We start from the raw sequence: 17,911 nt of genomic DNA, 5'->3' as shown, positions 1-17,911 counted from the left end.
TGCATTTTAATGTTCTATATAATATTTGACTTTTATGATTCTTTTATAACATTTAGTTCATATTTGGAATACCATTATGCGATAGATAGCTAAAATTAGAATTATTCATCCTTCAGAGTATACTTGGTGTCTCATAAATAATTATTTTCGTCTGTACTTTTTGTCACGACTTTAGTAGAATGCACGACTTTTGGATAGTAAGCTGCTGATGAATATTCATAGACTACCAACACATACATATATACATGCATATTTATACATATATGTATACATATACTTTTTTTTTTTTTTCCACAATGCCGTGTTATAAAAACCATAATAAATTTTTTTCAAATACTAAATAAAGAATAAAATAAACTTGACACATTATACATACTAGCAATATAAAATACAAAGCAATATACAATACAAACTCAAATAACAAATATTTATAAATCTATACATAACTATCAATTTAAATAATAATAAAAAGTATCAGTACAATCTCAATGCAACAAAATATTTAGATAAACTTAGTTTCTATACTCATTCCTATACCTTTAGAAATCTTGGTACATATTGATACTTGATTACGTATAAATATGCTGTTTCCATGTAATGTGCTCATCAATATAAACTCCTAAAGACTTTATGACAGAGTTCCTCGTTATTTTAATTTGGTTAATAAATATTTAAGGCAGGTTTATGGGTAGATAACATTTTTTTTTGAAGCGGGTGGAATATGATTAATTTTGTTTTATTAACATTAAGAGTTAATACATTTGAACCAGCTAGATATTTTTTTAAGTTCGTGATTCATATTGCAAAACAGTTTACAGATGTCAGCATTAGAAAGGAGTTGGTTAGTATCATCAGCGAACATAATACTAAGTAGGTTTGAGGCTTTATTGAAGTCATTAATGTACATCAAGAATAAAAATGACTCCAATAGAGAGTCTTGAGGAACTCCGCAAGATTCATACAATAAATTTTTTTGGTAATCATCATTACAAGAAACAAATTGTTTACGGTTTGATAGTTAACTTTCAAACCACTTTGGATTTTTTTTGTTTATACCATAATATTTAAGCTAATGGAGTAAGATAGTGTGATCTACTGTATCAAAAGCCTTAGATAAGTCAATAAATATATCTAGTGTGTATTGGGAATTTTCAAATGATTTTGAAATTTTACGTACAAATTAAATAATTACATGTTCCGTGGAGTTGTGTTTTTTAAAGCCAAATTGGTTGTTATATAGTAGATTATTGCATTGAAAATAATCATAGACTCGTTTATACATAATTCTTTCTAATATTTTTGAAAATATAGGAAAGATAGAAATGGGTTGGCAGTTCGCTCTGTCAATTGTTGGCAATTGACGCTCTGAATACTTTAAAGAGAATATCTTTTAATTATTCAAAACAGTTTAGAATTAACATAAATTAAATATAAAACAATTTAGTTTTAACGTAAATTTAATGGCATTAATTGATTGTACATCTGGTTTTCATGTATAAATAGCTTATATCAATGTATATATGGTTTCCATAGTTTTCGTATGTTTCATACGGTTTCCATAAGAAGTCAGTAGTAAACAATAAACCAAAAAGATGTAAATAAGAGGACTATTTGAGCAAGTTGCCGTTCATTAATATAAGAATTTCAACAGATTGCGATTGTTTTTTGCAGAGTAAAAATTGACAAGCGAATGCAAGTCGCTGTTAGTAGTGAAATTAGATGCAATATCCGCTGCCTGTTTTCAGCGATAGAAGAAAAAACTTTTTTTCAAGACAGGAATGTAAAGTTGAGTCGCCAGTAAATTGAGTCACTTTAGAAGTAAGGTTGTCCGGAAGATCAATAATTTAGATGAGAATACTTGACTGAATAGTTCAGCTTTTTAGATTGTCAATCGAATTGTTCAAACACTGTTGTGCAATGCGACATCAAATCTAGTCATCACCAACTCAGTCCTTTAGTACGCAAAAATGTTAATCAATAACGGACGCTACTTCGAATTAGTTTTAATAACTATTAGTGGCTTATCCTGCTAAGCCAATAAGATAAAATAGCATAAAAAATAAGCCAAAACAAAATATAGCATAAAATTGAAATAAAAAGTGAAAAAGAAAAATAGAAAAAAAAAACATGAATAAGGGTAGAACCTCAAAGTTTTTTAGAAGTTATTGGAAATAAGGAAGAGTGTTAATCTAGAAAATTGACTTTAATAAAGCGGTTAGAAAGAAAAGATACACCATATGAAGCCAGCTTATGAAGAAGACCAGAATACCAAACTTTATCAAATGATTTAAATATATCAAAAAAAAACACTCTTTCCATTATGACATCCATCTAATGCAATATAGAAAATTTCAGTCATTGCAGTTAACAAGCCTTAAATGGAGTAGATATTGACCATATTGATTGCAGACAGTAAGTTATTTGAGTGAAGATGGAACGTGTAAATTTGATAATCGAAGACTCAAAGACCTTGTCATTAATAGACAAAATCCTGATTGTAGATTAGTTGGAAAAGTCAGACTTTCCTCTATAGTTTTTTAAAATTGAAATTACAGATGTCATTTTTTAGGAAGCAGGAAAACAAGATTCAGTTTGGAACTTATAAAGTAGTTTAGAGAGAATTGGAAAGAGTTCTGGAAAATACATATGCATAACTATGACAGCAATATTGTCTGGACCACTAACACTAGAAGAATTTAATTGAGGTATAGGGTTAGGATTAGGTTGCAGCTAACTTTTGAGATAATATAAAAGATTTAGTGAAATATGGAGCTTAACATCAGGCTACTGTTTAATTTGATTACTTACTGTGGCTCAGAAGGATAAATGGGGGGAGAAGGCAAGACTTTTGGATTAAATTGATCCCCTTTTTTACAAAGTAATCTTTATTTATGGCAAATTTTATTATAAAAATTGAGCGAGTTATATATTTGCTATTTGTAACTGTCTAATTTATCAAAAAAGACCCCCCTTAAATATTTCACAATAACTCTGTATGTTTTACAAGTAATCTTGCAACAACTTAGATGATTGCAAGTTGTTTAATTTTTTATATTACTGTTATATTTGATATAACAGTTAAAGTAAGATGCTTTGTAACATCAACGTTCTAAAGTGCGCATTTATCGAGTAGCTGTTATAGATAGGGATCGTCCATAAAGTACAAAAGCTAGGACGGGGGAGAGGGGGTCTGCAAATGACCTATAAGAAATGGGGGGCAGGTGGTTAATTATAAAAGTAAGGAAACACTAAATTAAAAGAATATTAAGAAATGTTAGGCATATAGGTTAAAGTGTAGGTACTTTTAGGAAGGTGGAGGATACTCAAAAAAATCGTACAGCAAAATCTTGGGGGAAGGGGGAGGGGGAGGTCAAAATAAAAGCGCACGTACTTTATGGATGACACCATAAGTGAAGAAAAACAAACAATATTGACTCACTGTTTGGGGTAGGCACTGTAAAATATACTTAGATTGACTAGCCGTAAAGGAATAGCGCGGCAAAATGTACTCACATTGACTGCGGTAAGTTTGTAAGTGTGTTAAAGCAGAAACATCATTATTTTAAAATTAGAAAAAGAACTCTGGTTTATAAAACCTCATTTTATTTTAATTTAAAATACTTATTATTATACTAATCAAAACCAGTTTTGTTGCGCAATGTTAGAGTCATCAATTTGAGTAAAGCAACAAAACGTTACAAGAAATAATTTTTTTAAATATCAAATAATAATTTTAGTGGTATTTTATTTTACATCGGCGTCAAATTAGAACAACTTATGTTTATTTTCAGACATATTTTTTTTAAACGATATTTGATGAGCATAAAATTCTCTATTATAGTAACTAATTAATAAAAACTTGCGAGAGAATTTGCAGTTAGGGTTAGTTAAAACCTTGTCAAACTAAATATTAGTTAACTAAACTTGATAGAACTTTGGTACATTAGCAGTTCGCTTGCTTCACGCCACCTTGCTCTAAATTTTGGTCTATTCTGTTTTTCATGATTTATATAGTCTAATGAAATGATAAACTCAATTTTGGTAAAAATGTCAGTTAGAACCATGGCAAACCAACGCGACGATATATACATATATATATATATATATATATATATATATATATATATATATATATATATATATATATATATATATATATATGTATATGTATATATATATATATATACATATTTAAATATATATATATATATATATATATATATATATATATATATATAAATTTATTTTTAAAAAAAACAACTTATTAGATTATAATATAGCAATTGCGGTAATAAATTAAATTGCGGTACATTTGATAAAACCATAAAATGTATAATACTTGATATTTGCGGTAGCAAATAGAATTAGCGTCATCAATAATTATTTTCAGTTTACTTGTTTATTTTGATCTGGTGGTACGCATTTGTGACTTAGTTTTTTATTATTGTTTGTAAGTTAAACAAAGACTGTGAAATCATGGCTCATAAAGTTTTGATACCTGAATTTGATACCTGAAACATTTGGTTTTTGATACCTGAATTTGAAATGGGTCGTGGTAAGCGTTTAACGAATGAAGTTTTAGCAGTAATCAAAGCATGTAAAGATCCAGACTTATCTAATCGGGAAATTACAAAGAACATTAAAAGATCTACAAAAGTGGGTAATAATTACTTCAAGATTAGCGTTAATTATGAAGCTCATAAGGAAAGTGGTGGTAAAAGTAAAATTGATAATCGTACTGAACAAGTTATTGTACGTCTTGGTGCTGCTCAACACATGACTACATCTCAAATTTGTGTTGATTTACAATTACCTGTAACTTTTCAACGTGTGAGACAAATTTTACATGAAGATCCAAACACAGTTCGGAAAAGCGTAAACCAAGACCAAAACTTTCTGTTCGTCATAAAGAAGTTAGATTACAATTTGCAAAAGAACACATGTCTTTGCAGGAAGAGTGGCATCAAGTTCTCTTTAGTGATGAAAAAAAATTCAATCTAGATGGTCATGATGGCTATCAATATTACTAGCACGACCTTCGAAAAGAAAAAGAAAGTCGAATGTGTCGCAACTTTGGTGGTGGAACTGTTATGGTTTTGGGGGCTTTTGCCTTTGCTGGAAAACAACCACTGGCATGGATTTCAACAAAAATGAATTCACAGGACTACATATATATGGGGCATGTCTAGGGGATATCTGCTACGTCGTTGGACGTACCTAAAAAAATTAAATAAAAGTTTTTCAACTTGATTATGTTGTTGAAAAAAGTTTTTACTATATGTAGCTATTAAAACCAAACTACATATGTAACTATTAAAACAAAATTAACAAACTATGCACGGTTAATTATCTAAAACGGTTGGAAAAAAATTAAAAACCGGACAACACAATGGCTTTTGAGTTAAATAACTTAATTAAAAACTTTAATTAAAATACCTTTTTTTTTTTGTTATATAGAATTTTATTTTTTAAATTTTTCTTTTATTAGATTAAAAAAAATCAAATGATTATTTTAGTTAAAACAAACTTGGAACTTCCCTTTTAACCCTTAGTTAAAACAAACTTGGAACTTCCCTTTTAACCCTTAGTTAAAACAAACTTCCCTTTTAACCTTTAGTTAAAACAAACTTGGAACTTCCCTTTTAACCCTTGGAACTTCCCTTTTACACCCTGAGTATAATTTTTGTCAAGATTTATTGTTTAGCTATTACCAGGAGGTAAAGTTGGTTAGTTACAACAAATACATATCAAAATATATCAATAAACATCCTAAATTTTATTACACTAGACTGTGTATCATTTTAATAAATTGCATTTTAAATAATAAATAAGGAGAGATTAGGTTTCAAATATAGAAAAAAGTTCGGGCTTCTCTTTCAACATTCACACTGCTTGATTTGTGTTTTATTAAATTAGTAAATTTTATTAAACATACTAAACATATTTTATTTAACATGGCCCTAGATTATTTCAAAATGTCTCTTAATTCTCAAGTTTATATAGCAATTTAAAGAAAAAGTTAGTATGTTAAAGAAAAACATAACTTCCTTCAAAGTTAGGCGACCAAATTTATATTGATTGTGTTGAATTTTTGATATCACGATACCCTTTGGATACAAGAAAGGATGACAGTTATTGCAAGTAGAAGCTGTTTATATTTGCATCGATAAAAACTAGTATTTGTTTCTTGGTTTTCATTGATAATCAAGAATTAGTGGCAAAAAAATTAGAATGTCTATATCCAGATTTTAAACTTATTAAGTATAAATTTTAATTATCCATTTTGATTATCCTTTATGAGGATCATGTGAATCATAATAGGAACTATGATGAACCACATAAAGAAAAAACTTATTTATTTTGTGTTTTAACAAAAGCTATTACTGATTTTTCTTTGAATATCATGAAATGTGAAATTGTGGCATGGATACTTTACAAAAGTTTTTTATTCCTGTGGTTTTCTGTCTCAAGGAATGTCATAAAATATCAATACAGCATTTAATGGTGCAACCTCTGCTACTGCTTCTTTTACTGAAGTTAATTACAAATTTTGATTTTATTGTTACACTGTGTATAACAAGACATGTCTTTAATATAACTTTTTTAATTTCACAATTGTGCAAGCAAGTAATAATGATATTTTTTAAAGTTTAAATCTTATTCAAGCACTAAAAGATTTTGTTTCTATACTTAATAATATTATTAATCAACACCAACAAATACGCTTTAAACAACCCTAAAAGTTGCATTTCAAATTATTTTATCTTGGTTACCATTGTTTCTTTGCTAATACTCTTTGCTGATTACTGAATTTAACACAATGTTGGATTGATAAAATTTTAAGGTGTTATAAAGCACCTATATTTTAATTTCTTCGCTCTAATCTTCAGTTTCTTCTAAAAATAATTGCCGAAACTCAGTGTTTTATTATACTAGTTGGAAAGACCAAATCATATATTTAAGGGATTTTTATTTAACCGAAGGCTTTATTAGGTTTATTTATTATTGCCAAACCAAAAGCTTTATTATGTGATTTTGACCTGTGGGAAGTTTAGTTGAATTGCACTTAAATGCCTCAATTTTAAAAATGAACTCGAATCTAATAATACTGAAACATTACAAGCAACAAACTTTTTTTTTACTGAGGCCCCTAAAAAGGTTATAAGAGGAATAGTAAGTAGAAGTTGCAAAGCAAAATGGTAGATAAATTCTAAATGGTTTAGTTTAGCTTTTCATACAGAGTCTATAGATAGTAAACAAGTAGTTAACAAGTTTGTTATAAATACATATGAGTTGTGTTTTAAATAAAATTCAAATATAATAAAAGTGTAACTTCAAAAAATGCCTTAGCTGTTTTTTATTGAACAGCTATTTTTATACCCCGCCATCTTTGTAAAAAATTATTTAGCATTGTACAGTTATTTCAATAAGTTTTTGAATCTAAGTATTTATTAAGTTTATTCATAATTAAAAGTTATTTATAAAGTTATGCAAAAAAATTTACACAGCAAAATCTTGTATTTAAAAAATTATAATTTGTATATATTTTACATTACAACAACTGAGTATATTCAAAAAACAACTTTTTTTGTTTGCAAAAATCATATTTTGAGCTTTTGTGACCATTTTAGCAATGTTATAAGTCATTTAAAGAGTTATTAAAACATTTTTAAAAAATACACTCAATCCGGTTAAAATCTGATCTACCTCTTTCTTCTAAAAAAAATTGGAGGCAGAGGGGGTAAAGTATTTTTTGGACTTACCCAAAAAATATCCTGTAAACGCTCCTGCTTTATAAAGAATTGTGTTAATATTTCCAGTATGAGTGCTCAATACAGCGTGTAATGTAATTGGTTGAGCAAATAATATAGTGAAAACTAAATAATTATTATTATATATTTCAATTAAATAAGTATAAGTTTCACGCAATAACGATCACACAATAAGATCACGCAATAAAGATGTAACAACAATAAAAAAGCAACGACAAAAATTATGTACAAAAAATGCTACGTAGTTTCCGCTTTCATGGCATTAAAGTTCTTTATTAGAAATTTATTTTCACGCCGAAATTTTGACGCAAGCTCGGTTCGTTTATAAACCAAATTTAATGGTAATGTAATAATGTGGTATTTTTTTGTCAAGCATAAATAGAAAAATTTACCACCAGGTTTGAACGGCTCCGCTTGATCAAAAATATTCCATTTTAGTGTAGGTTTTAAAGTTTTATTTTTGTATTTCCACACAAATTTTGAAAGTTCAGCGAAGCCGGCCTTACTTTCAGAAACAAAAGGGTGTTTATATTTACACCACCTGTCTTTAAAAGTTTTCTCAGTAAGCCCAATGCAATAATACCCTTTTTCTTCATCGGTAATTTTTTACATTGCAAATATAAACAAAGATTTTTGTAAGGCATTTTTTATTGAGTGGGCATAAGGTGATTTGTCAACAATTGCATAACTGATTGGCATTTTCATGAGAATTAAATATTATACTTTTATAATGAGAAGTAATAATACTCTTGATGTTTGGAAGGCAGCTATAACTTCTTAATCTTGATTCTTGATGTTTGGAAGCTATAACTAACCTTTAAGTTGTTCTGGTTGAAAAGTTTGTGAAATTTGTAGCCATTTAGAGAAACATTTATCAATTGTACTCAAAAATATTTTTGCTACGTTTGTTTTGACGCTGAGCGAAAAAGGTGGGTTAAACCAGATAATGTTTCTTTTTCTTATTTTTTTTTTCTTATTAGATTTTGTATTAATTTTTTGCATATTTAAAAGAGTTTTCAGAAAGGTTAAATGTGATACCAAGAAAATTTACAGTTTTTAAGTTTGGTCTAATAATGATGTTTATTAACGCTCTTGAGATATTGTAAATATGTGTGGTGGACATTTATATAAGTTGGAGACATGTAAATAGTATTTGTTTTTGAAATATATAATAATGGTTGTTGCAAAAAAAAAAAAAAACTATGCATGTATTTATATATATATATATATATATATATATATATATATATATATATATATATATATATATATATATATATATATATATATTATATGTATGTATATATATATATATATATGGCCTAAAATTTTGGACACAATTGCTCCAACAAGGAAGCAACATTTTTAAATGAAATATCACTGACCATACCTAAAGTAAAGCTTGAATCCATAAAAAATGTTTTATTTACCAAGGAGCAATTTTGTATAATAGTCTCCCATTCGCTGTTCGCCAGAATAAGAGTCTAAGAGAATTTAAAACTAAACTAATGGATATTTCTAATTTTTAAATTTTATTTTGTTGTGTGATAAATCTACTAATGTTTTAATATTATTTTATACTCTTAAGTAACAGTTAAACTTATTTATATTTTAAAGTATCAGGGCCCAATAGGATAACAGCCTAATTTATTGTGCTGATTTGGTATTACCTGTATAAACATTTTTTTTTTTTTAACAATAAATGAATTAAAAAATACTTTTTATACTATGCTTGAATAAATTTATATTAATCAATAAATTCTACATTTCATACCATAATCTCTTAGTAAAGAAAAATTATGGCTATACAAAGTTTGAACTTTCTTCAATTTGACGGCGTCACTAATATTATAAGGTCATAATTTTTGAAAATTAAGAGATTACTTTATGAAATTTAGAATTTACTGACAAATATAAACTTATTATAATAATACAAACAATAAGAATATAAAAATTGTATTCTTATTCTTAAATTTAGTAGAACAGTACGAAAAAATTTTTTATCAACATGTTGCTTTCTTGTTTGGGGCAGTTGTGGCCAAAAAATTAGGGTATTTTGTTCCCAGACTCCAACCATTGCAATTTTTTGCAAAGCGTTTATATTTGACATAAGCATAACCATATAAATTCTCGGATTTTTTTTCATGTCAGAAAGTTAAGCTATTGCAAACATCAAAAAATGCTAGATCCGCGCCTATATATATATATATATATATATATATATATATATTAAACTTTATACATATAAAAAACTTTATATATATAAAAACTTTATATATATAAACTTTATATATATAAAAACTTTATATATATATATATATATATATATATATATATATATATATATATATATATATATATATATATATATATATATATATATATATATATATAGGCCCGAAGAAATACAAATTTTATGATGAAGGGGGAGGGGGGGGGGGGAGTACTACCACGAAATAGTTTAAAGAACCTTATATATTTTTTTGTCAATTTTTTAGTCGATTTCTTCAAAATTATTTATTTGAAAAATTATGGGGGGGGGGGGAGGACATGTCTCTGCTGCCCCCCTTCTTGGTTGCTACGGGCCTGATATATATATATATATATATATATATATATATATGTATATATATATATATATATATATATATATATATATATATATATATATATACATATATATATATATATATATATATATATATATATATATATATATATATCAGGCCCGTAGCAACCAAGAAGGGGGGCAGCAGAGACATGTCCTCCCCCCCCCCCCCCCCATAATTTTTCAAATAAATAATTTTGAAGAAATCGACTAAAAAATTGACAAAAAAATATATAAGGTTCTTTAAACTATTTCGTGGTAGTACTGCCCCCCCCCTCCCCCTTCATCATAAAATTTGTATTTCTTCGGGCCTATATATATATATATATATATATATATATATATATATATATATATATATATATATATATATATATATATATATATATATATATATATATAAAGTTGGAATTGGAATTTTCTTCATTTTCTTCAAGTTAACCGTTAATTTTCTTTGTTATATTTTTTAATATAAAGATGGTCAGGTTTTTTTTATACAATTTTTTTTTTATATTTTATAATTTTTTTTATAAATTTATAATTTTTTTTTTATAGTTTTGAAATTTTTTTAATTTTTCATAATTTTTTATAATTTTTATAATTTTTTATAACTTTTTGTAATTTTTATAATATTTATAGTTTTTATAATTTTTATAATTTTTATAATTTTTATAAATATTTTTTAATATAACAATTTAATTAAATTATTTAAAAGTAACAAATTTAATAACTTTATTGTTAATAATATAATATTTAGAAATTAAATAACCACATTTCCTGTCCAAAATGTCCGAAGCTGTGTTCATAATAAAATAGTGTTTAAAATAGTGATTAAAAATCATTGAGAAAACTTATTAGTTTTCAGCTTTTACATAAAATAAACATACGATTACTGTAATCATATGGGAAAATCTTTCCCACATGAATCCCATAAATAGCACACGGGATCCACATGGAACTCATGTGAAACAGGTTGTTTTTTTTCTGGGATACATCAATGTTTTTGGAAAACACGGTTTCAGCACTCACTAAATGACAGCTTTTGTCTACTATTATTGAAATAGCGGAAAAGTTGTGTCTGCACAATGATTAAATAGTATATAGATAATCTAATTAAAAGTAAGATATTTTAAAGATATTTGTTCTGAACAAAATAAAAACAGCACTTTGATTTGTTTCGTTATGGAATTAACATAACAAAGACCATCTCTATATTTTCCCCTAAGAGGCCACTCTTTCATGCCAAATGATCGAGGTTTTGGATTAATCAAAAAAAAACTCCGCAAAATATGGAGAGATACTACACTGTTGACTAAGTAATTGAAGGAGTTGTTGTTGTTTCATAAAACATTCAAAAGTTTACTGAAGTAAAAATAAAAAGTTAAAACTTTTGGATTTCAGCATGTATACCAAACTATGTAAATAAATAGAAAAAACAAAAACGGAGGACTTAAAAAAATATCAAAACCCGATTTCGATCTTCATAATGTTCCTTGTAGTACCGCGCTCAATTTGTTTTTCAAGCGGCCATGTTTGTAAAGAATCGTGTTTCGGAATTAAAGAGTTGAGGGAGGGTTGTAACCACAATTATAATAGCCTTCTAGACTGTAGTGGCCTTCTCGGCTTTGGGAAATAAAAAACATTTTAAGAAAAAAAGCTACATATCTGACTATATGAAAGGTTTCTTGGATAAGATCTTTATGTGATCTCACCCAAGATCTCGATAATTAACCTCAAATCGCAACTTAAAAAAGTCTTACAATGCAGAAGGACATCCCGACAGATTACCTTTATCAGTATCAGGGTAACCATAATGATCTTAATCCTGAAATTTTTTCTTAAAAGATTTAAAAAACTCAATTAGAACTTCTTTGTTTAAGACATCGGTGGGAGTTAAAAAAAAGTCTAGTTAATAAGTTTTTGTTACTAAAATTTGTTTCTGCTTTTTTTTAAGTTTTTTGATGAATGATACATCTTCTTTTGATACATCTTCTTCTCTTTTTTTATCTTTTTTATTATGCTCTTGGTTTTTCTGACTTTGAAGTTGTTCATTTTGTTTATTTTCCCTTATGTACTTTGTGAATGGTACAATGCACTTTCTTCAAGTAAATCTTTTTAGTTTATATTTGATCCAGTAAAAACTTCAATATCTTCAGGTAACTAATTAACGTCAATCCTATTGATTTGCTTAAATGGTACCAATCAGAGCCAACGACACCGTGGGGGCCGGGAGGCACGTGCCTCCCCCCACTTTTTTTCTAAAGGACCTTTTTTTTTTAAAAAAATTCTAGATATAGAAGATTTTTTAAAAATTGACGAATGCGCCCTCCCCCCGGCTTCGAAACGCGTGTCGTCGGCCCTTGTACCAGCAGCAGAGAATTTACAAACCATCTTTCTTTTGAATTCCTCCTTGTACTTTTTAATATTTGAAGCTAAAGTTGTGTATTTTTTTGCTTCACTTAGAAACAGTCACGTTTTCATCCATATTAGCTTAATTGATGTGTATACTTCATTTACCATTTTCTTATACACACCATAGAAACCTTTCTAAAACTTTTTAGATTTTTAGGGTCCTTTAAAAACCTTAAAAATATTCATCTAGGTTTGAAGAGATTTCAGAATCTTTTTAAAACCTTCCATTATCTTCCAGAAAATGGAAGATTCTGAAAAATGGAATAATTTAGGGCAACGACGCAGGGGCAGGGGGGCAAGTGCCTTTTCTTTTTTTTATCTATCAAATCTTTTTTTTTTTTAATAAATTCTAGATATAGAGGGCATTTTTTAGAAATAAACGATTGTGTTCCTCCACTTCAAAACCTGAATTGTCAGCCATGTAATTTAGTGTATTCTTGCTATTAAAAGTATTCTGGATGGTTCCAGAATGTTATGGAAGGTTTTTCATCAATCTTCCACAATGCCTATAAACAGATCTAATTTCTCTAAAATATTTTTTAAAAACATGGAATTTTTTAGAATCTTATGCAATATAATGGAACAAGAGTATTTTGAAAACTTGTATAAAACCGTACAGAATGTTCTGAATTCTATTTTTTTTTTAAACTTTTCAACTTAAAGCAAAAACTTTTAGATGATGAAAATAAAATTTTGTGATTTGAGATCTAATAATAATAAGTGCACTATCATAAACCTAAGGTAAAAGGTGGGGGGCGTAAGAGTTTTACTAGAAAAATAAAATTTAAACTCATATTACTTTTGCCATCATAAAGTAATATCTTCCAGAAAGGTTTTCTTTTTTAAACTATAAGTTCATCTTGAAATTTTTGAATAAAGGTATTAACATTTTTACTGTAACACAGATTTTATTTTTTACAAATGTAATATTTTTCACAAGTAGTGATTTATTTTATATTTGTTAAAGTCATGTGGACATTAATGTTATCGTTAAAGAGGATCTATGAAAGATTGTCTTGACACCATTTATATATATATATATATATATATATATATATATATATATATATATATATATATATATATATATATATATATATATATATATATATATATATATATATATATATATATATATATATATATATATATATATATTTAAATGTAAAATATTGGATTGACCTTATTAAACGTAATTTAACCCTTATTAACAAACAAAACTTGTTATCAAATTGCTCTCCTAAATCTTTTTTCAAAAGTATTTTTTTATAGAACGCAGGTTGCGAGAAAGAGTTATGCATGAACAACTCAACATGTATACCAAACTATAATGACGATAGCAGCACTTGTACGTGTGCTTCTTCAAACTTTGATGGGACTTTTTGTGAGCGAGGTAAATTATTTTTCGACGTTTCTCCTAATAACTCTCAATTTAACAGTAGCTGCTTGCAGCCTTGTTGGGAGTGAATCAGAATAATATATATATATATATTCACATCTCTATACCTGATATAGCCAACAAACAGATTGATCTATTTTGCTTGACATTTGTTTTACTCCAGCTTTTGTATCTAAAGTGATTATAATTAAGTCAGTTACGAAGACCTGGGAGATGTGAAAATAGAAGTAGATTGTAGATGATAAATTTGTCACGTGAGTTTTGTAACTGAAATTTTTTTTTTTGAAACAAATTTACTCCCAAGAAAGCTAAAAGCAAACATTATTTATATTTTACACAAAAATTATTAGAGTTAACACAAAGTAAAGAAGTCATTTAATAAACAAGAAAATGGTTGACAAATTTTATGAGAAACCATTGGTGTGCATAGAAACACACAAACACACACACATACACATTTATATAAAAAAAAATGGTCTAAGTACCACAAATTTATTTATGATTTTCAAATAAATAACAACTTTTTATAAACTTTCTTAACAACATGTTTTATCAGTAACATTTGACATCATCAGGAATAAAAAAATTGGTTACAATATCTGTATATAAACAATTTTTAATAGTTTTTACATTTGTTGCCTTAATTACATTTTTATAAAATAAATAATTACCAAGAAATTTTACCAAATATTATATAAAAGGAGTTAAATAATTAATAATAAAAAGTAAGATATTTGAGAAAATATATTGTTAAAGTAATAGTGCATGATTTTTTTTCTGTATTAAATAAAGGTTTTTCCATTTCTATATAGACACCTTTCTTGATTTTGAGCTCATACTTATTAGAGGAAGCTCTGTCAATAATGGAAAAGTATGTGGTATACTTTTCCGAAATCCAACAACTTAGTTTTCGGCTAATTATTAATGATTTTTTTTTAACCGAAAAGTTTGTATTTTGATGTTTTTTAAAATATTATGCTAAGTAGGCGCATCGGAGTGTACATTCATCGGCTGCCATAGGCACAATTTAATGTTCATTTATCAACTTAGAGTTTGGGTTTGAGAAGGCCCTTTTTTTTTATAAAAAAGAAAATTCTTTTTTAAGATTTAAATTTTACACTTTTATATTTAATGTATTTAAAAGACACACTGTGAATTTGATTTTGTTACAATCAAAATCGATCAAAAAATCAGTCAATTGAAAATACATTCGATCGATTTTCCAGTTGATCGGAATCCCAGTATGTTGAAAAATTAAAAGTTCATGTCATAATTTGATGTAAATATGAAAATCCAAAAGTAGTTGGTCAAAGATCAAAATCGTGATAATCTTAAAGTTCTGAAAGTTAAAATTAAGGTTCATTTATGCGCCATTTTAATTTTTAATAAAAATGCTTGTTGTTAATACGAGTATTGAAAATACGCATTAAAAAGTTTATTTTCAAATTTTACAAAATTATTTTAATGTTTCCGACCCAGGAAAAAAAGCTCTATAGAGTTTCTATAAACTTTTGAAACATATGGCTTATAGAAATTCTATAGAATTTCTATAGAAGTTCCATAAAATGTGTATTAATTTCTATAGAGTTTGATATAAAACTTTTTTTTTTCTATAGAAAAAAGTAGATAAAAAAGTACTGTAGTAATTTCTATTGAAATTCACAGTGATTCTATAAAAATTCTATAGAATTCTATAGGCCATATGTTTCAAAAGTTTATTGACACTCTATAGAACTTTTTTTCCTGGGGAAATAAGACACAAAAACTCTTGTTTTGTATCTTCAAAGTTTTGTATTGTTTAGAACTGAAAGTTGTGTTGCTAAGATACAGTAGACAGTATAACTATGGACCTGCAGTTCAAGCTTTTATGCAAGAAACAACTTTTAAACAGAAACCATGGTTGGCAAGCTCTGCATGTTTGTTAACATTCAATGATGGAAGTTCTATAAGTAGCAATGTGGGTGGTCAAGTGTTTGCTTACTTTGTCCCACCAGAAACTGGAACCTATTCTTTTACTATTTCTTGCGCTTACTACTGTGTGTTATACATTTCGACGGTTGGAAAGCAAGACAGGCGTATGTATCTTAGCGCTCCGTGAGTAATTTTTTCCCCCGTTTAATAGTTATATAAAAAAAATAAAAAATAAAACTTTCATTTTATTTTTGTTGTTTTTTAAAAAATGTGTTATTTATGTAAAAATATAAAATTTATAAAATTGTATAATTTAGAAATTTAAAAACTCCTGGAATATATATAGAAAAAAACAAAGAAAAATTTTTGGAAATGTTGATTACTATTCCACAAAATGGTAATAATGTTGGGTATAGTACTTCATTTTCATTGGGTGTTACCTTTCCAAATGGAACGATATCTAATCCAGTTGACAACCAATATTTAGCATCAAGATTTTAAAAAAGTAGATAAATGTTGACAAAACATATTTGCACGGCACGATATTTTAATATTACAAACAAAAATTAGAGTGGATTGGAAAAAATAAAGTAAAGCAATATGCATAAATGAGAATATAGAGATAATTGATTTGTAAAGATGGTTAAAGATTGTGGAAAAAGTGATTTGAGAGAATAGTTGATTAAGAATTATGATTTTAAAAAATCTCATTTTGTAAGACAACTGATGTAAAAAAAACTTTAGTAAAAGAAAACAAACAAAACAAAAAAAAGAAGAAAAACACGCGCCGAGTGTTAAAGGAGTTAATACGTATATTTGTAATATTTTTTTTCAAGTTAACTTGACTCTATAGTTAAACGACCATTATTGCATATTAATATCTTACATTTTATACATACTGTTATAATCAGAAAACTTATACTAAGATTTTAATTTAATGATTACGAGCGTTCTTAAAAATAATTTTAAATTGTTTGTTTTAGAAAAATCTCTATTTTCATTTAAAATTTATACTTTTTTTACTAATTAATGTTATTATTTTTCGGGATGCTCTATGATAAATTTATTAAAAGATGTCCTAATGGTCTTATCACAAAGCATTCCGAAAGAGGATTTAAGTAAGAAGTTCATGTATTTTCCATTTTCCTTTACCGATGTCGCCAGTGAAAATGGCTAAATATAGCCAGAGCTGGTATTTAATGCGGATATCTTGATTCAGAGACATGTTCTCTAACCACTACGCCACGGCTGCTTCTTTTTTAAAATTAGGTTTTTGTTTATGACAATAAAACCACCCTAACATCGTAAGATCTTAAGTATAATTGGTTTGCGGGTTTTATGTATATATTTTAAAATTGACAATAAGTTGGGATTTTAAACTTATGAATAGAGTTGAGTCTTTGCTAGCTTAACCGTTTCCTATCTATTTTAATTCTTATGCAGAATCTAGTGCCCAACTCCTTTTTTAGACTCAACTGGTTGGGTCTCTCAAGTAGGCAAAGTAGAATTAATCACCATAAAAATATCATTAGATGTCTTTATCTTTTGCAACTAAAATTTGTTATTTTATTGAAAAATCTTTAATACCTTTTTATACTTCATTGTTTTGTTTTATACTTTATACTAAAAAGTGATACTTTAAATTATTTTTTTGTTTGTTTTTTGTTAATTACAAAAAGGTTGACTCATCATCAAGTCCGGTTACATTGATGTTTTTAAGCTTGTTAAAAAGTTACATTTATAATAAATAATAAAATAGTAAATTCAAAAAAAGACCTAGGAAATGAAAGAAACTTTACAAACAATATA

The 17,911-nt window shown here is 27.0% G+C and overlaps 1 protein-coding gene across 1 annotated transcript in view; it reads left to right on the top strand.

The window, feature by feature from the left end:
- The window catches only part of LOC136079828 (uncharacterized), a 20,332-nt gene extending 3,223 nt beyond the window's left edge, over positions 1-17,109 (top strand). Inside the window, exons 3-5 of the mRNA XM_065796431.1 lie at positions 14,065-14,185; positions 15,994-16,285; positions 16,420-17,109. Of these exons, the coding sequence (XP_065652503.1) occupies positions 14,065-14,185; positions 15,994-16,285; positions 16,420-16,603 (597 nt within the window). The 3' untranslated portion in view covers positions 16,604-17,109. The remainder of the gene's footprint in view (positions 1-14,064; positions 14,186-15,993; positions 16,286-16,419) is intronic.
- Positions 17,110-17,911: the final 802 nt, after the last annotated feature.

Source organism: Hydra vulgaris, chromosome 04 (genome assembly GCF_038396675.1).
Source record: "Hydra vulgaris chromosome 04, alternate assembly HydraT2T_AEP".
NCBI classification, from domain to species: domain Eukaryota; kingdom Metazoa; phylum Cnidaria; class Hydrozoa; order Anthoathecata; family Hydridae; genus Hydra; species Hydra vulgaris.
Note: the sequence above shows the minus strand (reverse complement) of the source record. Positions and strands in the feature narration are given on the sequence as shown.